The sequence below is a fragment of the Bipolaris maydis genome (genome assembly GCF_028858645.1).
Source record: "Bipolaris maydis strain C4 unplaced genomic scaffold PSV08scaffold_5, whole genome shotgun sequence".
NCBI classification, from domain to species: Eukaryota; Fungi; Ascomycota; class Dothideomycetes; order Pleosporales; family Pleosporaceae; genus Bipolaris; species Bipolaris maydis.
In genome coordinates, this window is record NW_027093861.1 from 944,376 (window position 1) to 969,851 (window position 25,476).

General features: G+C 51.8%; 6 protein-coding genes across 6 annotated transcripts; 5 read left to right on the forward strand and 1 right to left on the reverse strand.

Moving 5' to 3' along the window:
* Positions 1-289: 289 nt before the first annotated feature.
* Positions 290-1,729, forward strand: PSV08DRAFT_220630 (proline racemase family; the record flags this gene model as incomplete). The annotated part of the gene is made up of 2 exons (XM_014226790.1): positions 290-997; positions 1,037-1,729. The coding sequence occupies 2 exons, from the start codon at positions 290-292 to the stop codon at positions 1,397-1,399; spliced, it is 1,071 nt and encodes a 356-aa protein (XP_014082265.1). The 3' UTR covers positions 1,400-1,729.
* A 10,807-nt stretch (positions 1,730-12,536) lies between these two features.
* On the forward strand, positions 12,537-14,505 carry PSV08DRAFT_361143 (uncharacterized protein; the record flags this gene model as incomplete). The annotated part of the gene is made up of 5 exons (XM_014226787.1): positions 12,537-13,118; positions 13,167-13,298; positions 13,351-13,404; positions 13,454-13,627; positions 13,682-14,505. The coding sequence occupies 5 exons, from the start codon at positions 12,537-12,539 to the stop codon at positions 14,108-14,110; spliced, it is 1,371 nt and encodes a 456-aa protein (XP_014082262.1). The 3' UTR covers positions 14,111-14,505.
* Positions 14,506-16,172: 1,667 nt separating this feature from the next.
* Positions 16,173-16,628, forward strand: PSV08DRAFT_246177 (uncharacterized protein; the record flags this gene model as incomplete). The annotated part of the gene is made up of 1 exon (XM_066092334.1): positions 16,173-16,628. One exon carries the CDS (start codon positions 16,173-16,175, stop codon positions 16,626-16,628), a length of 456 nt encoding a protein of 151 aa, XP_065949320.1.
* Positions 16,629-21,920: 5,292 nt separating this feature from the next.
* PSV08DRAFT_287327 (uncharacterized protein) lies at positions 21,921-22,158 on the forward strand (the record flags this gene model as incomplete). The annotated part of the gene is made up of 2 exons (XM_014226785.2): positions 21,921-21,941; positions 21,978-22,158. 2 exons carry the CDS (start codon positions 21,921-21,923, stop codon positions 22,143-22,145), a joined length of 189 nt encoding a protein of 62 aa, XP_014082260.2. The 3' UTR covers positions 22,146-22,158.
* Positions 22,159-22,930: 772 nt separating this feature from the next.
* PSV08DRAFT_388323 (uncharacterized protein) lies at positions 22,931-23,862 on the reverse strand (the record flags this gene model as incomplete). Its single annotated transcript, XM_014226784.2, has 1 exon — positions 22,931-23,862. The coding sequence occupies exon 1, from the start codon at positions 23,825-23,827 to the stop codon at positions 22,931-22,933; it is 897 nt and encodes a 298-aa protein (XP_014082259.1). The 5' UTR covers positions 23,828-23,862.
* A 118-nt stretch (positions 23,863-23,980) lies between these two features.
* On the forward strand, positions 23,981-25,404 carry PSV08DRAFT_220639 (uncharacterized protein). Its single transcript, XM_014226783.2, has 3 exons — positions 23,981-24,332; positions 24,409-24,595; positions 24,654-25,404. Exons 1-3 carry the CDS (start codon positions 24,030-24,032, stop codon positions 24,941-24,943), a joined length of 780 nt encoding a protein of 259 aa, XP_014082258.1. The 5' UTR covers positions 23,981-24,029; the 3' UTR covers positions 24,944-25,404.
* Positions 25,405-25,476: the final 72 nt, after the last annotated feature.

Consider the following 25,476-nt stretch of genomic DNA (forward strand, 5'->3'; position numbering starts at 1 on the left):
CACACCGAGTAGTTTCGGAATCCGGATTTGGACGATCGTCGGACTGCGACATTCTGGAAAAAGGTTAGAATCTCACATCATCGGCAAGTCTCGTGGCCTATAGTGTCTTGACCGCTCTTAAGTAAATTGCCTCATTTGGCGCTCTACTTTCCACAATGACATATAAGACTGACCATCCACCAACACCACCACAGACCTATATAAATACATATTCACCATTTCCATATAATCGCCACACACACACACACACACACACATACATACAGGCACATACACCCCGCCGCCCACGATGTTGACTTCACCCGACCTCCCCATTTCGATAGTGTGCGTGCACGCCGAGGGCGAAATCGGCGACGTTATTATCAGCGGAATACCAGACCCAATGCACTGCAACACAATGTACGAAAAGCTGGTGCACTTTGAGACAAAAGCAGACCACTACCGACAACTACTCATGCAAGAGCCACGAGGGCGCGTCTCGCAATGTATGAACCTGCTGCTCACACCGTGCCATCCAGAAGCCGACGCAGGCTTCCTCACCCTCGAGAGCGACGAATACGCAACCATGAGCGGTAGCAACACAATATGCGTCACAACAGTGCTACTCGAGACTGGCCGTATCGCCATGAAGGAACCCGAGACCAAAGTCGTGCTCGACACAGCAGCGGGGCTTGTGCGCGTCCGCGCCCGCTGCGCCGGCGGCAAGTGCCTCAGCGTCGAATTCGACAACGTCCCATCCTTTGTCTACGAACTCGACGTGCCCGTCTGCATCCCTGGCATTGGCGACATCTCTGTCGACGTAGCCTGGGGCGGGATGCACTACGCAATCGTGTCTGCGGACGCAGTAGGCCTGAGCATCGAGCACCAGCACGGCGCTGATCTGATTCGCATTGGCGAAGCCATCCGCAAGAGCGTCCAAGACATTTACGAGCCGGTGCATCCGCTCAACAACGGGATCCGCGGTGTGTCGACGATGCAGTTTACAGAGCCTATCCATGTCGAGCTTGTTTCATCCTCATCAGCGGCACCGGACGAGCTTCCGGTCAAGGTCAAGACGGCCACCAACACGGTTGTCGTGTCGCCAGGCCGCCTCGACCGCAGTCCTTGCGGCACGGGCACGTCGGCACGCATGGCCGTCCTGCATGCTCGTGGCCAATTGGCCGTGGGCGAACCTTTTACTCACAAGAGCATCATTGGCACAAAGTTTCAGTGCAGCATCGTCGGTACCACAAAGGTCGGCCGCTACGACGCTATCTTACCCCGCGTCAGGGGCCGTGCCTGGATCACCGGCTACAGACAAGTCGTTGTTGACGAGGAGGATCCCTTTCCTCTTGGCTTCAGGGTCGGAGATATGTGGGGGCCGGACTGCGGCAATGCTGGTATGGCCGTGGACAGCTGAAAAAAAAATATTTCTTGTTTTGTGGAAGAAAAGGACTTTGAGGGGGGGAATGCGTGTGTCTACTATGTTTGGTTTGTATAAGAGTTGTGTGCGTATATGGCTTTATGACTTGATAGATGGTGGCGGCCTCTTATTTTTTTTTTTCTCCCCAAGAGCTGGTCTCTTTTGGGAGGCTCTTTTTTTTTTAAAAAAAATCATTTCGAAGGTGTTTGGGTGTTTGATGAGAGAGGCATACTAGCAATAGTAACGTTGTTTTTTTTTTTCGGGGGAGCGAGAGGGGGGGATAGAGAAGATTAGATATATAGATTCATACAAGCAATTGTTGTAACATTGATTATTGGGTTTTGATGCACGTTGTATTACTTTGAGTACCTTTTTTCTTGTCCTTGCTGGTTTAGGAATTTTCAAACAATACGCTTTTTTTCCCACCAAACTCGCAAAGAACATGTTCACTGCGTTCATCTTCCCCACTAAATGTTACCTGCCATTATTTCCCTTTTCAGAAATAGAGCTTTTTGCGTCGGACTCGTGCATAAACTTAATTTTTTTTTCTCTTGTGCTCACGGACAGAAAATCAATTGCTTGCATGGAGCACGTGTGATTTTTTTCTTCCCGGAAACCTTATTTGACGCCCATGGCGATCGGATATGCAATAATGGTATCCTTGGTCAGCTTACGTTGGACGTGGGTCAGAACTCGATTTACTTCCTGAATAAGGAATCGGCTCGACGCATTCGGTATTGCTGTCTATTTTTTTTGGTCGTACAAATATCGACAATTGCCATTGTCGACGTAGTGAACGATGACATTCTTATAAGAAAAAAACTCGCCATCTGACTACAATGTATCCTCCATGCTTTGCCTATGATACAATCGCTATGGTTTGTATGTTTTGCAAATGCATTTTCCGACGCCGCAGAACATGCTTTTCAAGTTTTTTTTGTACCGAAGAAGCTTTCTTGAATTTTTTTCTTCATTGACTACTAGAAAACCTATCTTCTAGCCAGGTATCTAGTCTACTTCAGATATCCTGTATCATTTGATACACACAACTAGTTACAAGCATGTCCTACCAACTGTTCTTGCTTGTAGGCTAGCTTTCGTATAAGGTGACTTGAAACACAGATATGAAGATGAAGTTCTCTGTCTGTCAGAACTGCTTTATTGTATATGTAGGCCTGATCCGATACAAAAACTGCCTTGAATAGCGTCACTAGGAGGAACTTCCATAGATTCTCTCATCACTAAGAATCTTATGACTTTCATTGTTTGCGTCTGTTTGATAAATAGCACACCGGATGATTTTTCTCAGAAAAGAATGGCAGACTCCATTAGTCTTGTAGAATACGATAGGAGAGAAAGTATTCGATAGATTGAAGTTGTTGCTTGGGCTTGTCAAGGCAAATGTGTAAAATTTGTGTTCTATGGAACTTCCACGTGGATCGAGATGTTTTGCTGGTAGTGTTTGATGCAAATTTAATGTGACTAGGAAGTAACATTGTAGTAGTGTAACATGGAGCACAAAGGCATCGAAACATGATAAACTCCCGGTATCAAGTCTAGAATTGAGATCTGAAACATTTCACTTGTGGATTTTCAGTGAGGTGCTTGGAGAGTATGAAATAGCGTAGTGGAAAAGAGATGATTTCAACCCAGGACAGTATTCCTATCCTTTCAATTTTTAGTGTCACAAAAATTGCAGAACATTAGAGAGAGCTCAGAAAAGATAGAGCACAGGTTGAAGTGGAGCACTGTAGGTACAGGAGAAAATGCAGTGAGGTGATACATTGGGGTAGTAACGAGTCGCTAGAGAACTACTTGGACAACTGAATGCCTCATTTTCGAGAAGAAAAACTCTAAGGCAGCAGAGGAAGATGTTTGGATGCGTTCGTCAACTTTATGAGTAAAATGGGTTGTCAAGAATATCTCTGCGTCCGTCGTGTAAAACTTGCTTTTCAAATATCATTTTCTCAATTACTAACGATGCTGCCAAGTGGCGGACTTCCTAAGAAAGTGGAATAGCGACAGGTTATTCTAATTTTCAAGATAATTGAGAAAACTGTACTTTGAACCACGTATACCCATCTACATGCCGACGAGTCCAAGATATCCAGCTCTCAATCACCCGAGGTACATTCCTTCAAACCCCCTCACCTCACCTCAACAGCAAGCCACCTTCATCGTATCGACGATGTTCTCGAAATTTCCCGTTTACAATATACATACATCCTCCCGCTCCCCGTCAACCCTCAAACGTCATCTAAGCCTCAACTGCTCAAACCCTCCAAAAAGCATCCATCACTAACCCGCAATCCAACGCCAAACCCCTCCCATTCCCCGGATCCTCATTTTGAAGTAACATTCCAGGCAGGGAACACAGAAAAAAAAAACAATAACTCGAGAAAACTCCCTTGATGCACCCACGCAAGCCCTCACAGTAACCAAGGACCCTCTCATCAAAATCCCGTTCCCCCGCCCAACCCCACGACGACAATAAAAAAGAACCCCCACATCCCGAATTGAACTTTCGATGCAGCGACACGCAGCGCAGACCTAGAATCCTTTACCTTGTCCAGCTTCCTCCCACCCCCCCATGTACCACATGAAACCCCCCATTCTGCAGTCGCAATCCAAAGCGGTCTAAACAGCTAACTTCCGCATACCCTTCTTCCCCCCGATCACCCCATTCACACACACACGCATACTAGGCCTGACATCTTCTCTGATTGGAAGACCAGATGCATGCGCGGGCGTGGGGTGGGGTGAGGGGCGCGCGATTACGATCGAACCCATGGGTAATATTCAAGGAAGGAAGTGGAGCCACACACACACACACACACACACACATCCACATACAGCGACAGAGATAGAGAGATAGAGATTGGAAAATCGAAATGGTTACTGTATGTATGTTTGTACATGTGTACTGCAGGATAGTTACAAGGGGTGGGGAGGGGGGAAACGGGTATACAACGCACAAGGGAAAGGGTAGGCGAGAAGGAAGGGAAGGAAGGGGAGACAAGGTCCGGCATCCTTTTCCTTATACCCGCCCGCCTGAAATGTAGGGTAGAAAAGAGGAAAAAAAAAGGATGGCCACGCCTCCCCACTTTTTATTCTTCCTTTGCGTTGCAGTTCCCCACTTTTGGAGACAATAGCGGCGCATATATGGTTGGTCTATGTACCTGTAAATGCGAATTTGGGTGAGGCTGGTGGGTTGAAGTGGGTTTAGTGTGCATCTGCTTCGTGTTTTGTGTAACGGCTCGATACGGATTGGGGGCTTGAAATACCTCGTATTCCCAATTGGAAAGTGGGATAGCGTCTATGTACGGTTAGGGGCTTTACGGTCTTATTGTGGAGAATCTCTTTTGGGAAAATTAGTTGAGAGAGTGTCAGCTGTGCGTGTTGCAAGGTGAGGCGAGTTTGCGTGCCTGGATTTTTTGGGGGAGAACTAAGGTACGTACGTGCGGGTAGGATGGAACGGAGGACGTATAGTACGTCACATGTAGGAGCGCAATAATGCGCTTGGCAATTGGTATGGGTAGTGTAATAATTAGCGGCTTTTGTTAAGATCTTAGAGTGGTATTATCCACGTGCTCATCTGGATAGACGTAGGAGGATTTCACTATACACATGTCTTGACCCCTGACGCACGCCTAGGATGTACCGCTTTTTTGTGCGACGTTTGATGTCATGTATTTTGGTGAGTTGAGTAATTTTGATGTGTCCATATCTGGCATAGCTATGTGGGTAGGATGAGAGGGACTTGGAAGCGAGCAACTAACACGTGCTTTATGCATGATTTTGGGGGCTGACTGCAGCTCGGAGGGAATCGAAAACGATAGTTTAGTAATCTACTGCAGCAAAGTATTGAAGGATGTCAACTGTGAAGAGCACGATCGTCAAGGCGCAAGATGGTGAAGGGCCATGGTCGCCCAGGTTCAAACACTGCCCAGCAATTGCACACCGTTCAGAGATGTGATAGAACAAGCGACAGACCGATGCGTCTTGGCCTTGGGATTTTCAAGGCTGATTACTGATCTCATGAAGGATTCGGGGCTGGCGCGATCCCGGGCGATATTGAATGTTCCGCAAAAGGGCTTGTGGCCAACCCCGGGCGCCACGTCCAGGGTTGCGGAGGCAAAAAGGCTTGACAACCATGGTGTTTTGGGGAGGCGTTGAGAGGAGCAGCGGTTGCGGGAACAAGGGATGTAGAGGATGGTGACAGCAACAGGCTTGAAGGATGCTGCGGGCAAGGAAGGGCTTGTTTGGGGGTGGGGATTGTGTAGCCACACCCCTTTTCATCATCAAACAGGACGAGTCTTTGAACGGCATGCCAGGAGTCCGGTGCGGGGACCAGGGCCCAGCGCCGTCAGGCGTAGTCGACGGTTTCGTGATGTACAACATACATAGAGGCTGAGAGTGAGTGGCTAGGCTGGAGCGGTCGCGGGCCTCATGGTCACCATGAGAAGCTGGACGTGCTCTTGGAGGCGTCGCCTGGGAGCCTTAGTGCTGCGTATTAGGTCAATGCATGTGTTGATGGCATCCCACGCAAGGCCAGGGCCAGATGGCATTATGTATGTAGGCATGTACGATCCATAGAGATAGACGAGTGGTTTGTCGGTCTGGTTGGGAGATGGCCGTGGAGCTACTGAGATCTAGGTGTAGAGGCACGGCTCAGGAGGCGCGATTGACGGATTGCGGAAGCGGAAACGGGAGCCGCTCACCGATGAGTACCTGGGGCCATGTGCAGGCCAATTAAGCGGAATCGATCTATTGTTAGGGGGGGGCGCAACAGATCTGATGTTTTCTTCTTGCATCTGCGAGTGCATCGGGGCAGGCGGCTGGGGGAGGGGGGCGTGGTGGGGGAGCGGGTGGTAGAAGGGCAGACTGAAGGGCAGAGGAGGGCAGGCAGCCAGTAGGACCGAGATGGGGCCGACCGTGTCGTTGGGGTGGCGCCCGCCTACCAGCCAACCGCCACCACAGTGGAAGCGCGTTCAAAGCTCGAGGCGACCAATTCGAGCCGGCTGCATGGCGTGTGATTGGCGGGCAGAAGTACCGGTAGCCGCCATGGTGGCACCAGACACCTCTACCCGACACCTCTCGCGGCCTCATGCGCCTGTCCTATTACACCGCGGCCTGCATCGCAAAGCCGCAGGCACACAGCACCTCGCCAATCTGCGTCGCCATCTGCCGCACATCGTCCTCGGGGAGATCGTGCATCGTCGTGACGGCTGTCTGGCCTTGGTTGCAGCGTGCCGTACACGTCCAGCGTGCTGTCGTTCCAAACCACCTCTACCTCTGCCCAGGAGGGCACGGCCCCACCCTGGCCTCGACGCAAATGCTGTCTATGCCACACCACACTTGTTGTTGTTCCTTTTCGAGCGCTGTGCATCGGATGCTGTCACGGATCCTGGATAACCGTGCCCTAAATGGTAGCAGCAGGGACTCGAGGCTCCTCCCTGGTGGGGCTCCTCGAAATACACACACCTCGGCGATCTCTTGGAAACACCAGCGCCGCAAGCACTGACTAACCCGTACTGCACACGTCTGGACATGCTATCTGTCATGGTTGACTTCCCATCTTGCAAGCGCCTGGATACATGACCGCGGCATACTCTGGTCTTGCTGCTTGTGTATTTGAAAGCACTGTACTGGGACCGTCGTTTGGTGGCCGGTAACCGCGACAGGCGAGCGCCGTACCTTTTTCGTCCTCAATCAGTCAACCTATTACTAACATATCAGCAAGTAGACACGCCCACACATAGACCTGCATACTGACATGCCTGCAATGTACTCGCCATCTCTGCCTCTCCACCCACCCACCATCGTTCGTGGTCCCGCTATCTCGGATCGTTCAGGCACATCGGTATCGCATTTTCAGATCATGCACCTCAGCTCTGTTCAAGTTAGCCTCGCTCGCATAATCCCTGCCCCTCATGCGCCTGCCTTGTTGATGTGACACAAACTCGTCATTGTCATCTTCCGAATGCAACCTGCGCCTGCCTTTTGACGCCAAGCGCGCTAGCTTGTAGTCGCGTAATTCAGAGGCCATGTCCTGGGTACAGCACGAAGAAATCCCTGGTCAATGGGCCGGCAGACATGCAGCACAGTCTTTCTGTCCAAGATGAACACACACATCTGGCTCCACTGCCAACCTGACTTGCAGCACACCCACACACACACACACACACACTATCTCACTATGTGGCTCATCTTGGTCGTGAATATTTCCAACCCCGCCACCCACCACACGAGCAAAATAGCCCACACAACATGGGGCCGCCACGCTGGATGGTACTCTACACTCTACGCGAGCCGTGATCGTCCCTCCTTTACAGACACCAACACGGCATCGAGGCCTCTGTCCAAGTACGTAGGACTATTGCTGTGTCAGCGCGAAGTTTGCTGCAACTGCTGCATCTAACCGACCCGTCATGTCGAGTTTCAAGTCATTTGGCCCTACCCATGCAATATAGTATCCTCTCTGGGGCACCGGGACTGTGTGCATCCCGTGGCCTAGTGTAATAAACCTCCGAGCGTAAAGACGAGGGTGAGGGCAGGAGTCGAGGGCTAAATAGGCAGATGGATTCGGACCTTCAAGGTTCGTAAAGGGTCTGGATGCAGGGATGTAGAGGAGGCCTGAGAAAGAAAACCGCAAAAGGATGAAAAGCAACAGATTGCCAGCGTGATTACCTGAGGCAAGCGCCCATGATCCCTTCCACGTGTTGTGGCACGTTGCGGCCCGCTGCAAAGCAAAATCTGACCCGCTTCAGCCTGGATGAAATGGAAACAATTACTGCGAAACAGTCTACGTTGAATCCAGCAGATACAGCACAAGTTGCATCTAACAGGCCTTGGACTGGTTGCGAGAGCAGTTGCATGGCACTACCATATCTCGCATGACAACATGGTCGATAACAATACGATGCCGTGCATTGCATCTCAACTGACCGGGACGCTTGTCTCGCTTATATGCATCTTGGAATATTTGCGGTGAGAGTGGGTTATATGCCCATAATGGCGAGATGGGTGAACTTATTGGGCAACACAGCCGAAGGCGAGCCTATGATCGTCTTGAATCCTTCTGGAATCCACCTTTGATTTTACCCGCCTGAGCAAATGTAAAGCTCGAATTTTCTTGCTGCCGGCACAGCCCATGACTGCCAGCGATGTATGTATGCAGATGCCGGCAGAGATGATCGAGATATACCCATGCATGGTTTTGCTGTAGTATGACGCCTGGATTTATCCGGACCATTGTCTTCTGATCCTCATTGCCGGATCAACGTCGGAATTAGGCCTTGTTCCGGCATGTTGGAAGCAGCAAGGGATAAGTACGGTCAAGGCCTTTGAGGCCTCTTCCCTGCGCCAGCTTGTCCGGTGAGGAGTGACGCTGCACTGCGAGACAGGCGCGGGTGCGAGGTCAGACATGGTTGACATTGGTCATGTAGCACAACACGAGGCCTCGGCGGTGTGCACGGCGTCAGAGATGCGGTTGTTGACCTGCACAGCAATGGGGAGCCAAATGCTCACGAGGGGTAGAGGAGCGGTGACATCTGGCTTGCCGGCTGGAACGTGGTTGTTGCTACTACTACGTCCTGACATGATGCGGTGAGGGGGTGCGTGACGTGAGCCATTGTCGCGGCGCCTAGAGGAGTGCATGCGTTTGATAGATGCGACCATAGCCAAGGGCGACCGCATTGTCACATAATGTTGTATGTAATGTGTGTATGGGGGTGTGGGTGTGGGTGTGGGTGTGGGCGTGCAAGTAGGTAGGAGGGCAGGGAACATGGTTCATCCACGTCGTCAGCGGGCGGGGAAGGACTCGGGCCTGTCCGTTTGGACACTTGACACTGCCGCTGCCTCGATCGTCTAACCCAGGTGAGCCTGACAGGACAAACTGTGCGCCTTGACGCAGCGGGTGGGAGATCCGTGTGCCCTGGAGAGATGGCCCTAACGACTGACGTGCATGCCATGAACTAGTGGAAAGCCTTGAGCGACCCGCCTGGGGCGTGAGCACGCCTGTCCAGACGACTGGTGCAAGGATGACGGCCAGGCTAGTGGGTGATCGCAGGTCGCATTTGCCCGAGCAAGGGCCGCGGCTTCTTGCCGATGGTTCCGCGCACCGCCGCCGCTGCTGCCGTCCGCATCGCTGCGCTTGGACCAGCGCATGATTGAAACATCGACTGCACGCTATCAAGTCGATTGGCCTTGTCGTGATGCCGACCACAACGAGCGCTCGCGCCACCCTAGCCTCCGCAGTGCTGCCCCATTGGGCCCGTGGCCATGGTCGTTGTGCAATTGGCCTGCCAGCCCTATCCTCTCCATGGCCCTCGACGAGGAATCCCGTCCTTGGGGCGGCCATGTCACTCGACACCGCTGTCCTGTGCGTGTGGCCACGATACTCTGCTTGCATCCATCCATCCATGTATCCGGTCTGTATACTACCCTCCAACGGCTCTCCAGCCTCTGCCGATGGCCTGCCGCCGCCGCTGCTGCCGCTTGGCAATCTCCAGAAGGGGGAGATGAGGCAGACGAGGCCATCTCGCCATAAGTCCAGTGCATGTTTGAGGCTACTGCAGGTCCACCATTCGGGATGCTGAATTTCCTAACAAGTTCAGCCACTCATCCACACCCGTCATAGCCACTGGGCCGGCAATACGCAATCGAGAGGAAGAGCCGTCAAGACAATAGGGACCCCTGTGCTTGGTGCCATCGTGGCCAGCACCGAGGTCCAAGCAGCGCCTCGCTAATCGGGGCAGTGAAGGGGTCTCTGCAAGACTCCCGTGTGCCACAGATTACATCTTGATGCCAGCAGCTAGGTGCAGGATCCATGTCAAAGGGGGCTTGCCACTTCCCACGCGCATCTCAACACACAAACACTGAGGCTAGGCGGACAAGTGAGGGGGCGTTCTCATGCCACAAGCAGCTTCGAGTGCATGCCATGATGATGTGGATGGCGACGCTACTTCACTGCGGTCGTCTCAAAACCGGCATTTGCGCAGGTCCAGGAAACTGCGTGTATGTTGCATGTCGCGCATACGCTTCACCATCTCTAGTTCAGACACAGACAGACAGTGAGTAAAAGTAGAGGGCTGGTATGAGCGCAAGGTCGGCATATCGGAATTCCGTGCTCGGTCAGAGCTCTCGCTTTAGTGTACGTCAATGCTCTAGTAGAGTGATGTTGCAGATGGTTGAGCGTCCATGGCATTAGCCTGGGATTGCAAATAGCTCATAGTAAAAACGGTCGTAATCAGGCTGCTCGTGATCGCCTGCGACTATCTCGGTACCCGCAAAAGCCACAGGCCTGCTAATCGGGTAAGGGGGGAGATCGAGAAGTCTGGTACTAGAGGCCGTTGGCTGCGACTTGAATCGCGCAATAGCGACGGTGCACCAGGCAAGAGTCGACGGGCAGGCGGCGGGGGCCCTAGAGCATGTCGGCGACGATAACGCCACGGGAGATCTGAGTTCACAGGTGGAGACAGCTGACGGCGGGTTGCGATGGGGGATTTGATCGTCTGTGACACCCTCGGCGTCTGTCCACTGCTGACGCCCTGAGGAAGGTTCTAAACGTGGCCAGGACGCGGATAGAAGGGTGTAGCAGAAGCATTTCGACGCAGTACTAACCCAAATCGAGGGGCAGGGTTCCGTCCGACCATCGCAGTGGGATGTACATCGTGTTTCACAGTTGCCGTATGGCGTGAATAAACAAGTCGAGTTGGGGCGACGAGGACAGGACCCAGGCTTGGCGCAAGGCACGTGATGCCGCCCACCTCCACGGCTGCCCCATTCCTAAACTTTGTCTGTCCACACAAACACCCATCTTCCAAACACCGACCAGTGCGTCGAGCACAGTTGAATTGCGCAACCAATGCCTTGAGCATCCGCGCTGATGGCGTTGTACGCCAGGGACCTCGACCTAGCGCCCAGGTGGGGCGGTACGGCCATCCACTGCCCCGTATGACAGTCGGGGGTTCCCATACAAGCTAAAGGCAGCTAACGTCAGTCGGGAAAGTTACAATCAACTTTACGTCTGGGCGGAACTACAGATTACCTAAGGTACTTCGCAGCCCGGGCGTGCAATTCGCGGGTGTCCTCTGATGAGCTTATTCGCTTTCTCCCATGATTGGCGCTCCGGAGGGGGGCTTCATATGCGGTCCCGTCAACGCCCCGGGAAGAAGCGTCGACCGCCACGACGCCGGCCAGTGTTAGATGCAATAGCGCAAATCTGCAACCACGTGTGGTTGTACGGGACACCGAGGGCCGCGCTCGACACTACGCTGCCACACCAAGACGAGAGGCAAGCCACGACAAGCCTGCAGGCGATGATCCTCACTGGGATTCCCGACCAGGCCTGCCTAACTCCCGTGCCTGCCAGAGGGGTCGGACGCGCACACCACTGTCGAAACAAAGTGGCAATGTTTCGACAGCCTCATGCGACTCCAACCACGCGCTGGAAACGTGTGTCAGAGCCGTGCCAGTGTCGCTGAGCCCCATTGAGTGCGCGGTTCTGGAGAGCTACCATGGCGATCTATGTTTCGCCCAATCGAGCGTGGCTTGGGCGGCCTCGATGGGACGACCCCCACACTGCACATGAGACGGCGACGCCATGGGTCTGTTCACACCTGGGACAGTACCCCGGTTCTGCCCTGAGGCTACATCCTGGTCGCATGTCGTGCCCCGTAACCCCCCCATAGCGCCCCCTGCCGGTCAGCTCTGCACTAGAACCACCATCCACCATTGCTTGGCCTGCATGCGAGAGCGATGTTCCTTGTCTCTCCTGCTGCAAGCATGTCCGCTCCAGTCTCTGGGCCACACGGGCTCCACAACAATCACCATCCTTGCTTTGCGGGATACTCACAAGTGGTAGTGTATCGGGCTGGCCCATCCATATGTAAAGACCAGAGACTCCCAACCAGATCGATCGAACAAATCTACAATACTCCCACGTCATCCGATCTTGTATCTCCATCTCATCACCCTGTTGCCGTCTTGATACCCTCTTTTTTCAAAAAAGCTTCCGGCCCAAGCCGTACTTACCACTTTCTCTCCTGCTTTATCCCCGCCCGTCTCATCCGCGGACTATACCCTCAGCACCTCACCGTCTGCTCTGTGGTACCAGCTTCTTTCCCTTAGCATGGCCGCTGTTGTTGCATCTCATCAGTCTGGTCTTTGGCAAGAACGACGGGAACCTCCCTTTCAAATGCCCAACATGCACAGCTCTAGCATGATCCCTCAGTACGACACTTCGCGCGCCGCCACCAGCGCGCCAGTCTCGCGGAGCTTCCAGCCCACTTCCACACAAATGGACATGAGCATGCCTCTCTACTCGTCCAATGGCCTCCCCACCACTGTCCCCTACCAGCCGGGACAATTCGCATACGACACTGCGCCAGTGAACCCATATACTATGCAACAGCCGTCGTACTACCAGTCGGGTATCCCACACCCCGTGTCATACCCACCATCGACCGATGTTCAGCAACTTCCAACAGTACGAGATAGCCGGAATCTCTTCAACCCTCTGGTCAAGGCCGAAAGCACATCGCCTCTTCAATCCAACCCGATATATGGCGAAACATCTTACCCATCCGATGCTAAGCGTTCCAACTCTGTCCCGACAGAAGGCACTTCTGTTCACTTCTCGACCGACGTAGACACTCTGATGAAAGCCATCCAAGCAAAACAGACCACCCCTTCCGAGCCAGCGGAGCCCAAGGTACGTACTCAGCACCATTTGAAAGTCTATCGTCTAATCAGAAAGCAGGAGGACGCCACCAAGCCCTCTCAAAAACCTCGCAAGCGCTACCAATGTACTGTCCCTAACTGCAACAAGAGCTTCTATCAGAAGACTCATCTCGAGATCCACATCCGCGCTCACACTGGAGCCAAGCCATTTGTAAGGCTACTGTCACGTTGAAACATTTGCACCGATCTGACCTCGATTGTAGAACTGCAAGGCCCCAGGTTGCGGGCAGTCATTCTCGCAGTTAGGTAACCTCAAGGTGAGTTCTTCCACTGCCACCCATCCACGTAGCATACTAACATGGTCAGACTCACGAGCGACGACACACTGGCGAACGACCCTACAGTTGCGATATCTGTGGCAAAACCTTTGCTCAGCGGGGCAATGTACGAGCACACAAGATTGTGCACCAACAGATCAAGCCTTTCACCTGCAAGCTTGACGACTGTGGCAAGCAGTTTACTCAGCTCGGTAACCTCAAGGTGTGTACTGCTGAGAAGACCTCGACCCTGCGATCAGACGCTGACAAAACGCAGTCACACCAGAACAAGTTCCATGCCACTACCCTCCGATATCTTACGACAAAGTTTGCAACCATCAGCATGGGCGACTGGGTGTCCAAAGAAGATAAGGAGCTCTGGGAGTACTTTGCCTCTCTATACAAGAACTCCAACAAGGGCATCAAAGGTCGTGGCAAGGACCGGCGCATCTCAGCCATGTCATCGTCGGCCTCGTCTTATCCTTCATCGTACCCCGCCATGCCAATGGCCTCAATGTCCCGAAGCTATGGCGGATCTTTCCATCACAGCAGTGAACGCAGCAGTCGAAGCTCCTCCATGTCATCTGATACCATCCAGCGAGTAGACAGCGGGTACGACTTTAACGTTCCCATGCCAACAAGCTACCATCAACCTCCTGCCAGCGGATACGACGACATGGTGTTTCCGGAGCGCAAGCTATATTAAACATTTTCTCGACACGGCCGTCGACTTTTCCTATGGGCTAGGGGTTCTTGGGCACGGTTCAGGCGTTATGGGACAGCGGCGCTGGTTTACAGTTAGGATTTGAGGCAACGGGTGATCAGTACCCCAGCTAGCGCAGCAAAGGGCACTGCCTTTCATTTCACATTGGTCTTTAGACGGTAGTCTCATGGCATCGCTACGCATTAACAGTAATGTCTTTCACGCATTTCCATGTATCCTTATGCGCTCATCGCAACCAAAAAAATCATGTATACGTATCAAAGTAAAGGGGTTTGCTGTTTGTAGCAGCGTGTATGCGCTCAACACTGTATCAATAGTTTCACAAGTAGGATAGCAATCAACTTGGGGTCGAACAAGATACCCTGTAAACTGTTCGGTCTGACGGTGTGTTCCAGTCACGAGACTGGGGGCCCAGATGTTGCGTTGTGCAAAGACACTCACCGCTTGATGAGCAGTAGTGAGCTAAAGCCTACATACATACATTGCGCATGCTTGCTGCAAGACAATCCTTCGGCCTCACCACAGCTGGCTTCCAGTCGCCACACACCATGTCGTTTCTAGGGGGGGCATATGCACTTACGATGTCGACAACGGAAAGCGAGGTGCGCCCGGGGAGTTTAATTGTAGGGGGGGGGGGGGGGGGGGGGGGTGGCAGGATCAGTGACCTTGGGTACAGTACAATAGTCCGGATTGCTGAGGGGATTGGACAGCGACAAGACATTTTGCCGCGATGAAGTCGGCCAGTGTAAGTACGTGATTGGATGCCAGTCTGTCCGCCTGTTCCGCGACTAAGACACAGCCCTGATAATGAGAGTCACATAGCGCAAGTTACATGGCAGTGCCTGATAAAGCCGCACGAAACGACCAGGAGGTCAAACCTTGCGTGGGTAACTTTGCAGGATTTGAACAGCTCAGCAGCAGTGCGGATGCAGTCATCCGCTCAGGTAGCAGAGACGCTGATGATAAAAGACGCTGACTAGCAATCTCGTAAGGCTGGTAGCGAGGGGACTCGAGTAAGAGGGTTCCGTCTCCACCCAGAGTTGCGTCGCGGAACCTGGCATCAATGAGCTTGTTGAGCGCTCATTGGCCCGGCAGAAAAAGATACTCATCCCGCACTCCCAGTGACAGCCAGATCTCCGACTAGTCCGCTTCTTGCCTCCAGTTTCAGGCCGACATGTATGAGTACAAGCATGTCGATGGAGTCTTGCCAAAACGGCCGCTCCAAAGTGCGGCCAATGACTAAGTGTGACAGTCTACGCTCTGGGCGCTGTGGAAAAATATGCTCTCCCCCCACCCCCAACCGCTTCCCCTGGTCGAGCAAGAGGCAAAAAGGAGGGTTCGATGTCGCCATCGCGCGGCCCATCATTCTCACGATACGTCACGTTGGCGTTGTTATCTCTGGACCATGACGTTGGGAAACGTGATGACGATGCAAACGCCCAAGGGATTTGGGACAAAAGCCTCACTTTTTCTTATTTTAGCTTCAAGGCCTAATGCTCACGACCAAGGCCACGAAGCCACCGACAAAGTCGCTCGACGAGTTGACACTTGACGCTTGACATTTGACACCTTGGCCCCTCCTAGACATGATCAGCATCCGTGCTAGCTGTCGATCTCTTTTGTCTACGCAGGTCCAGAGCCTTTTGCTACCTGAGAGATGACGTCGTCGTCCGCGCCAACCCAGCCAGTCGCCAGCCTGGACATGGGGCGGGTGGAAATTTTTCCACCTTTGGTAAGATAGATGGTCATGAGTCGGGGTTGCGCAGCCCGAGCAGCAATCACAGGTACGTACATACCTACACATGCCTACATACAATAAAACGGATAGCGAGCAAAGTTTGGACCCGCTGCGGGGGCACCGGGGCGGCGATTCAGAGGCACCGCTAAGCATCCACCTGGTCTATAGTTTTAAGTATGCTCTACCGAAATCCTACTAGTGGTCAGCCTCCTCGTACCCACGTCCTTGCTGAACCTGACAAAAGTTACGCAAAACGGACACGAAAGATATGCCTCAACCCGTCTCATCTACCAAACGGGGTTCGTGATGATTTTTGCTCTGACTTCGCTCGCGGGTGGGGTGTGGGGGGGATTGATGACAATATTGGGCGGCTCGGCAGAATCACGTATGTTGCGTTACTACCCCAACCAAGTGTCACTGTTGGCGTTCTATACGCCACTTCGTGTCTCTCTCCTTCACTTCCTCACCCTCGCCCTTCCCTTACTACCCACACCTAATTGCGGTAATACGGTACGAACAAACGCGCGTCCCCCGCCCTCTGCTAATTCGCTACGATTTTCCGGTAGTTTTCCTGTAGGTCGTGCTGAAGCTCCGCAGCGGGCCGCTGTCGCAACCGCCCGCAAAGGTCGCCGGCAGCGCACATGCCGTCTTGGGCCGGTGTCAATCATCAACGCTTTTGTAGATAAAGTCGCCGTTGGCCTCGTCAAAATGCCGCCTTTGGCCTGCGCATCCCTGGCCGTTGGGTTACTTGAAACTCTTTGATTGCGGCTTACCGATTCGCCGGGCTTTCATTTCGCCCTGTCCCGTACCGAACCTAGTCCACCTGAAAAAGAGCCATCCGAGTCAGTGGAGGTTTGGCCCTGGGTACCTGTGAGAAAAGCCCAAGCCTTACTCGTGACCGCGGGCCTCACTCCGCTGACTAGGTATTTGAGTCGTGCCACAGGCGGGGCGAAATGGAGACCGAATGCGCTGAAGGCGAATGCGAACAAAAGGTGGGTCAAGCCCATCTCGAATCGGCCACGCAAACATCGCCAGTGTCAAAGTATGCAAACTGGTTTGGTTGTCACCAGTACTCCGCATTGTGAACACATTGCGCAGCCAGAAACAGCTGCTCCATGCGCTGTGCGCTGTTGAGAAAACATGCACCGCTTGCAATTCAAAGGCTTCCTCGCAGCATTCGATCCATCACCGATCGCCCCGATCCTAGCAGCACCCCGGCCCCAGCTACCAACACTTGACTACATTTCTCTGCCTTTGCTTCTTGGTTGGACGTTGATTACTACACCGCATTGGTACCCGTCCCTAGGTACATGACTCGGCAACTCCACTCTCGCGCTGCGAACCTGTGGCCTGAAACCTACGTCAAAAGTCACACGACGCCCATCGCCTTGCCAAATTGGCCACCTCTGGACTCTGAATAAATTACAGGCACCGCATGCAATGTCGTTCTGCAATGCTTGCTCGGAGAGTTTCGCGCAAGATACAGGGTTTGTATGGCGGCGGAAGAATAAGTATGTCCTATGCATACTCGTTGCAGCATACCAAACCCTAAACGACAAAGGCCTTGAAGAATGTAGAAACAAGACCGCGCGCTATGGAAGCATCGCGATCGCCTTGGGTCAGCGAGGGGGTCAGCGAGGGGATGATCGTGGTCTGATTCATGAGCGCACACATCGTGCTCTCGACCATCTTGGTAAGGACCTCCACCTCACTGTCTATGCACGTCTCACTTTGACAGTGAAGAAAACCTCCACCTCGACCCTGCCAAATTTCTTGCTACTTAATCAAGTATACGTCTTACACGTGGGCTTTGTGTAACGACTTTTCCTGCTTGGGACGATCCATAGCCGTTTTGGGACCGACGTGCAGTCGTGCGACTGCTTCATCCAACACGTCGGACTCGGAGGTTCACCAATTCCAAGCTACTATGCCACTTCTGGATTCCAGCCCAACGTTAATTGGGTCACAGGCATAGATGCCTCATGCATCCATTTCCCTTCTTCACTGTTACACTAACTATCGCGTGTGCGCTTTGCACCTCGCACTCGCATCTCCAAAAAAAAGTTGAAGATGAGTTTATTGATTCGGCCAAGTCCGCTTGTGTGCAGCTTTTCCTGCATTGTGGATGTCTCCGTTGTCATCGTCCTTTTTCGGACATTGATGCGACTTGTCAGCATGCCAACCTCAATTTTCGTACGTCTTGGCCTCCTGTCCGCCTTGCCCTATGCTTCCGAACAGTTTCATTGTCAATATTTCTGTGACCAGTGACATTCTCTATAGTTCCAAATACATCGAGTTGCAATGCCCGACCTGCCTAGCAAGAACGGTGGCGGTCACACAGCATCTGATAGCACGCCTGACGAACATGTTCAGGTACCTGTGAAGCAGGAGAACATCGGAACTAGTCTACACATGAAACAAGTGGCATGTACCTGCAGCACCTGTACAAATTACCATGTGCCTGTCTGACAGTGGGTTTTCGTGGGATGATGGGAGCCGGGGCGTGGTGTGACTGTGATCGAGGCCTGCATATGATGCAGGAAGACTTTCGGAACGGGAAGCCTGAAAACTCAAATGCAATATTGCGGCTCAGCAACGAGAACAAAATAGGGGAAAAGAGAACTGGGACTTGGCGAGAACGTGAGTGGAGTTACTTTGGCGAAGTTTGACATTGATGATGACGAAGAACTGATAGGCCTACCGCCGACTGGGGTGAGAATCTATCGTCCGCTGCTACCAATGTCTGACTATGAATTTCGAGAGCGGTTTTGCGCATACAGACGTCATCATTTCCTTGGACATGAAGGTCACGTGGAAGAACACAGGTCGCAGCGCGTACCTCTCTACAGTCACTGCAACATTGAACCTACGCGTTAAATCATAACAACCCGACTTTCTCTCGTGACCCTGTTCGATTTTTCCTGACGCTGTTCAAGGACCAATTGCACGATAAGCTTATCACGTCATGCTCACGACAGACAGGTCTTTCATGTACTATGTGGCACCGGCCGCGCTGTCGAGCACAAGAAGCATGCATGAGCGGAACTTTCTATGTGTATCTCTAAGACCAATGCCCATACCTTTGGCGCTCTATGTTCTGCAACCTCCACGTCTCTTCCTGCTGATAAATCTGCTCTGCGTCGATTCTGCCGCAGCATCATGACGGTACGCTCACACGACACACGACACCTGACGACATGAGACGACCAAATCGCTGTACAACACTGCATCGCAATGCCAGCACTTCGTACATCTGTATACGTGGACCTTACATAGGGTATGTGATGACAGGAGTGCATCGCATACGTGGTTACCAGCACCACTCGACCAAAGACAATGCCCAAGCATAATCCCTAACAACCAGCATATACGAAATCAGCAGACCTGATGCCATGTGCTGCGGTAGATGTGTTGTCTTGTTCAGGCTGCCGAGGACAAGGTGCAATCCCATGGTACGAGTGCACAGGCGCAACGTCTTACTACCTCGGGAAGGAGCCAAATGCCATTCTTGAGGCAAAAGAAAAAGAGAAAGGCAGCAAATCACATTCTAAAGGATACATGGCGAAGCATGACTGGATGAAACTGGATATTTGAGAGACCAGGTACCCTTCCTTCGCCTTGGGCTCCACGGACCTCTTTTCCGCAATGACTGTAGATCACAATGGGCACCACAGCAGCTCACTAGAGAAAAGCGCACAAGTACAATCCGCAGGTCTTCGGGTGTGTACTCGTGCTTGTGGGTGTGTGGGTGTGGAGAACATGGCGATGATGACACGCTGTATGCGCGTTGACATGCAGTAGCTGAGCATGTATGTACATGTATGTAGCAGCGGGGAAGAAGGGATCCACGCTGTGTATACAAGGCTCACTGCATAAAATTCCCTTGGTCGCAAATCGACTGCATTCCATTCGTCTAACACTGCCAATACCTGCATCTTTTACCCTACGAAAACGCGATTTGGCCACACGAGCTGCAGGTAAGGAATCCTCACCGGACGAGATCTTCGCTGCGACGTTTCCTGTCAAAACTGTCCCTGTTTGCTGCGTACCACACACACCTTTGCGCTTTCCCCCTGTTTAGAGTTTGTGGCTAGGGTACGTACATAGGACGTACATGCTACAGCTGACCCTGACCCAGAAACTTTATTCCACGATGAACAAGTCTGATCCTTACAAAGACAGGCAAGAAAAGAATAGCCTCCTTTTTTCCACTCCCCCCCCCCCCCCCCCCCACACACACACACACACACTTTCCGATCGGTACCGCCGATGGCCACCTGACCCTCGGAACAAGTCCCTCGATTGCCCTGCCAGCCGCCTGAGATGTCCAAAGAATGGCGTAGACAAAGCCGAGTGGCCCCATGATCGCTGCACTGCTGTTGGTCACCAAGTTTTCAAATTTCCCTATTTGTATTATCGCCACTACCACACCCTTGAATCCATGGTACCGCTCGCCTGGGTCCCTTTGAACCAGTCCGGTAGTCAAAGAAAAGGCCTTTTTTTTTGTTGCGCATGTACATGTGGAGGTAGGCTGCAAGCAAGCGCTTCCTACTTACCTATCGCTTACACATGTATGTACGTCTTGCCCTTTACCCGTACCAACCGCCTCGCTTAACACGTAGCGTAGCTCTTCCCACCCCCCCTCCCCCCTCCCCCTCGCCCATTCCCCACCGCCGCGTTTCCCCCCGCCGCCGCTGCCCAACCCCCTGCTGAGCTGAACTCTCTGTTCAACAGTTCCAACAGCCCCTAGTACGGCGGCCGCGCTTAGCGGCACGCCTCGGCACATTGATGCGACGAGCTGGCTAGAACCGGCCAACCAAGGACATGAACAAGTTTTCTTTGGTAGCCTAACGTTATAGCTGCATGCTTTGCATGCTCTGCTCTGCTTGCTTGCATGCTTGCTGCTTGCGTGCTTTGAGCGCCTCCACTCTCTGTCTCTCTTCCTCTCTTCTACTAGCGGTGAAAGGATCTAACCCTCCATCTAGACTCTGCTCGATCTACGTACCAGAGATTTGCGGGTGCCTAAAAATACTCAAGTGTGATTGGGTGGAATCGTCTTGGTGGTGTGGGGATTAGACAAGAAAAGCATCATTGTTTTTTATTTGCTTTTTCCCTTCTTCTCCTTTCTTGCCTCTTTCCCATTTTAGCATTTGCGCGACAGGCGGGTTTGTGGCGGGGAAAACTAGGCGGTTGGAGCCAAGTCCGCTCTGATTACTTTTCTTGTGGTGGGGGGGATGAGGCGAACGAGGTGGTTTGCGTTTGCAAGACTTTTCACGTGAAGTAACTTGTTGCCGTTACATCTTATCTCGCGCTCTCTCTCTCTTTGCTTGTTTTTTTTTGCGCTCTTTTACAAAGTAGAGTAGGATAGGTTCTCGGTACCGAAATGAGGATCATGCTTGTTACATTTCCCAACTTGCATCTTGCATGATATCACTTTTTGTTCCTTCGTTGTCCTCGCATGTATTCACCGCTGATATGCACGGCGTGCCAGACCACATGACGAGAAGCTTTTGCCCTACATACACACACACACACACACACATATACGAATTTCTTACCCGCGTCATTTTTTTGTATGGATTGTTGAGATGGGTGTGTGGGTTTCTTTTCTCACCATTGTCATTCGTGTGTGTGTGGGAAATGTTTTTTGATTGTTTGGTTTTCCAACGCGCGCGCACAAACTGGCGGTGTAAAAGGTCGTTGTTCAATGGTTCGCTGCGGGATGTGGTTGGGCGTCGTTCATCGGTAAGGCGCATGCTAGGGCGCATAATGTTGCTGCGAGGAATACATATGTACATGTGTATGTATGTACACCAATGTATGCAAGTGGACCATGGTACTTAGGGTTCGGATGATAGAGGCGTAACTTGTGTGTCCGGTGAGTATGTGTGCTGTTTGCGGTATTATTCGGTTCGGTTATGAGGAAGACGGTGTAGCGGTATGCCACGTGGTGTGGAGGGGGAGTTGGTGGTGGGTGGTGCATTGAGGTATGCGGGTAAGGCAATGTTGGCGGAGTATGGGTTTTGGGTATGGCTTTCTTACTAGCATGTGGTCATGTGGGAGAGTGGAGGTAGGGTACGATTTCGGGACAAGCCGTCAATGGGGGCTTAGTTGCTCGTATGGTCTCTTTGGTTGTTTGCTTTTGTGGTTGTTGCTTTTCTTCTTGTTGGACAAGGTTTGGAGAAGAAAAGAGAGCAATTGTTCTTTAGGAGGTTTTTTGGGCCAATGATAGGCTGTGCATTCTCTTTATATGTACATAATATTAGAAAATTGCGTTAATATACGTTTGGTACGTTAGGGGACTGTTCGTACTATCTCCGTGTCTTAACAATACACGCAAAACGTGTCAAGTTAGACATAGTGATCGCAGAATTCTTATTGTTTGAAGAACGTGGGCTGTATATCATCACATATATCACATTTAGGATAGTCAAATAGTCATCTGGAAATATGTTCTTGCATATATGGAACAACACCGATAGAAAAAAAATACAACAGTACCTTCATGATGTTAACCTCATTCTCGCGATGTCCGTATGATTGTTGCTTCACTTAACCATCTCGTACTTGACAAGTATCCAACATACACACCATATGTACTCTTCAGTTCTCTACAATGTACCCTCATATCCTTCCATCCAGTAGATGTTGTCTCTGACTTCAGTCAAAAGAACGAAATTACAATCTGAGGAAACCAGATTCCGCGTACATGTCTTGCAGCTTTCTTCTAAATGAGATCAAACGCTAGTTTTCTTCATTGAAAAATACATTGCGGCATGTCACTATCCTATCCTTCATTGCTGATACTCCTTTGAGGATTGCTCCTCTTACGATTTGCACGTTGTGCACCATTCTCCTCTTGTCGTTTCCTCTAACACTCTCCCTGCAGCTCTCTACCATATCGCACATCCCCAATTGCTGGACACCTTTGCTCATAACCCAATATCACGATAGCTCTTGACAAGAAGACGGCACATATACACAAGTAAAAGGTCTGCACTGTACATAACGGTAGAATAGCACATAATCGAATTCGAGGGTATCATTCCACATTCATCACCATCTCACCTCTTTCCCTTCTTCCCCTTGCCCTTCCCCTTAGCCCCCCCACCACCAGTAATACTCCTAACATCCTTCTTGCTCAAACTCAGCGTTCCTCCTCTGAACTTTCCTATACTCGGTCCACCAACACCTCTCTCCCTCTTCTTCTCCACTTTCTTGCTCACCGACGCTTTATTTTCCCTCTCGAGCACGATACCCGCTTCTCTGGCCTCCGCTCTGCGCTTCGCCTCCGTCGTGCGTGCCTTGAGCTCCATATGTTTGCGTTGAGCCATAGGCATTTTCTTTTGAGTGAAGATGGAGCCCTTTGCGCCGAGAGATTGTAGGTGCAGGTCCATTGATTTGTGGCGGTCGACACCCGTGGCGGTCAATGTGTTTGGGGTTGAGGTTCCGGAGGAAGAGGCAGAGAGAAGGTGGGATTCTCGGAGGAGTTTTTGGAGTGCGAGGTCGTTTTTGAGATTCGTGGCTTCGGTTGTGTCGGTGTCCTCAGTCTTCTTGTTTTTCTTCTGGGATAACGAAGTACCTGTAGATTTCGAGGCTGAGGTAGGTGGTTTAGAGGACATGAAGGCTTTCATTTCTGCGCGCTCGGTGTCGTCGAGTTCGCGATGGGGGTCGTGGTATTCGATTACTTCGACGTCGTTTTCTTGGTCGCTGATGCCTGACCAGTCTGACTCTTCCTCGTCTTCTTCTTCATGTTCCTGTATAGGAATCGCTTCAATCTTAGGTTTCTTGGGCTCTGTCGGCAGAGGCTTAAACTTTGCTTCGAACGCGCGGCGAAATACTGCTTGTAGATCCTCTGCACCAGAGTCGTCGCTCGAGCCTGACGAAGGCGATGGTGACCGCGATTCTCGCTCAAGTTCGGCGCGTGTAACGCGTTTTCGCTTTCCAAGTGCTGGCCCCATGATTGTATCGTGAGGTGTCGTGGTTTAGCTCTGAGAAGGCAGTAATGGCAATGCGACGCGGTACGACAGAATCTCAAAAAGTTTCGAGCAAGGGTCCTTACTAGCGCCAAATTCGGTTCGGACCTCCGTCTCTCTGAACCCCTCCCCCGCAACACCGAGCGGAACATATCCAATTCACCTTTTTCTTACTCGCAAACACACCATGACGCGCTTCCGCCCCTGTATCGACCTGCACGCCGGCAGCGTTAAGCAAATTGTCGGTGGCACGCTCAACACCACGACACCCGACGAACTAAAAACCAATTGGACATCCTCGCACCCCTCAGCATTCTACGCCGACCTCTACAAAAAACATGACCTAACCGGCGCACACGTCATAATGCTAGGCCCCGGCAACGATCAAGCAGCGCAAGAAGCGCTTGAGGCATGGAAAGGCGGTATGCAAGTTGGCGGCGGCATCACCGAGCAAAACGCAGCCGAGTGGATTGCAAAAGGCGCGGATAAGGTGAGCGGTATATGCGTAATTGGCCCGAGGAACGAGGGCTTGAGTATAGATCCTGAGGCTAATGGAAGCGCAGTAGGTGATTATAACATCTTACCTTTTTCCCTCATCAACCTTCTCCATGGATCGCCTGAAAGCCGTGCTGAAGGCCCTCGGTAACGACAAGTCTAAACTCGTCATTGATTTGTCGTGCCGAAGGAAAGATGACAAGTGGTTTGTTGCGACGAACAAATGGCAAACGATTACAGACTTTGAGCTGAATAAAGGTGGGACCTGGACTTCTCTCTATCTAATTTTAACCCTGAAGCTGATGGAAAGTTACAGAGTCGATAGCCCTCCTCGAACCTCACTGTAGCGAATTCCTTATCCACGCCGCAGATGTCGAAGGCCTACAGCGAGGCATTGACCACGAGCTCGTTGCCAAGTTGGCAGAGTGGTGCAGCATACCCGTCACGTACGCAGGTGGAGGCCACTCACTCGACGACCTGGAGCTCGTAAAGAAGCTCAGCAACGGCAAGGTCGATCTCACCATTGGCAGTGCCCTCGACATTTTCGGCGGTTCCAGCGTCAAATTCGAAGACTGCGTAAAGTGGAACACCGCACAGCAGTCGTGAGGCCGACTCAGAACATCTAAGAGAGACACATCACCCACACATACTTCGGCCAGTATCACTATCAGAAAGGGATTTTAAATATAATACATTTTCCTTTTATCACTCTAGAACCTCAAAAGACATTGGAAGCCTCGTGGTCCACAGAAAAAGAAGGGGGGGCTACAAAAGCTACCTTTGAAAAAAAAAAGACAGCCTACAGTAGCCATGCAACCAAAAACTCCATTCAAGAGAGAAAAGAAACAAAACTCCCAAATTCCCCCCAGCTTGCTGCTCCTCCTCCCAATAAAACCCCCCTTTAGGATCATGTCACTCAGTCAAAGCGTAACAAAACCCCCTTTCATTCCCATGTTTCCACCACCCATGAGCTTGGAAGTGAATAAATAAAGCAGTTTATTGCGCCCGTTCTCGTGCAAAAGAAGAAAAAGAAAACATGTTCAGCGTCGTAGGATTTTGCCCGGGACACTCTCTACTTTCCTCTGTCCTTTTTTTGTTTGATTTGATTGTTTATGATGTATCACCCAGAGGTCCGTTTT

What these genes read in the sequence shown, in the direction of transcription:
- PSV08DRAFT_220639 (XM_014226783.2), top strand. Translation starts at nt 24,030, where the DNA reads ATGACGCGCTTCCGCCCCTGTATCGACCTGCACGCCGGCAGCGTTAAG. An exon ending in TTGCAAAAGGCGCGGATAAG is followed by an intron (nt 24,333 to 24,408) that starts GTGAGCGGTATA and finishes GAAGCGCAGTAG; the next exon opens with GTGATTATAACATCTTACCT. An exon ending in AGACTTTGAGCTGAATAAAG is followed by an intron (nt 24,596 to 24,653) that starts GTGGGACCTGGA and finishes GGAAAGTTACAG; the next exon opens with AGTCGATAGCCCTCCTCGAA.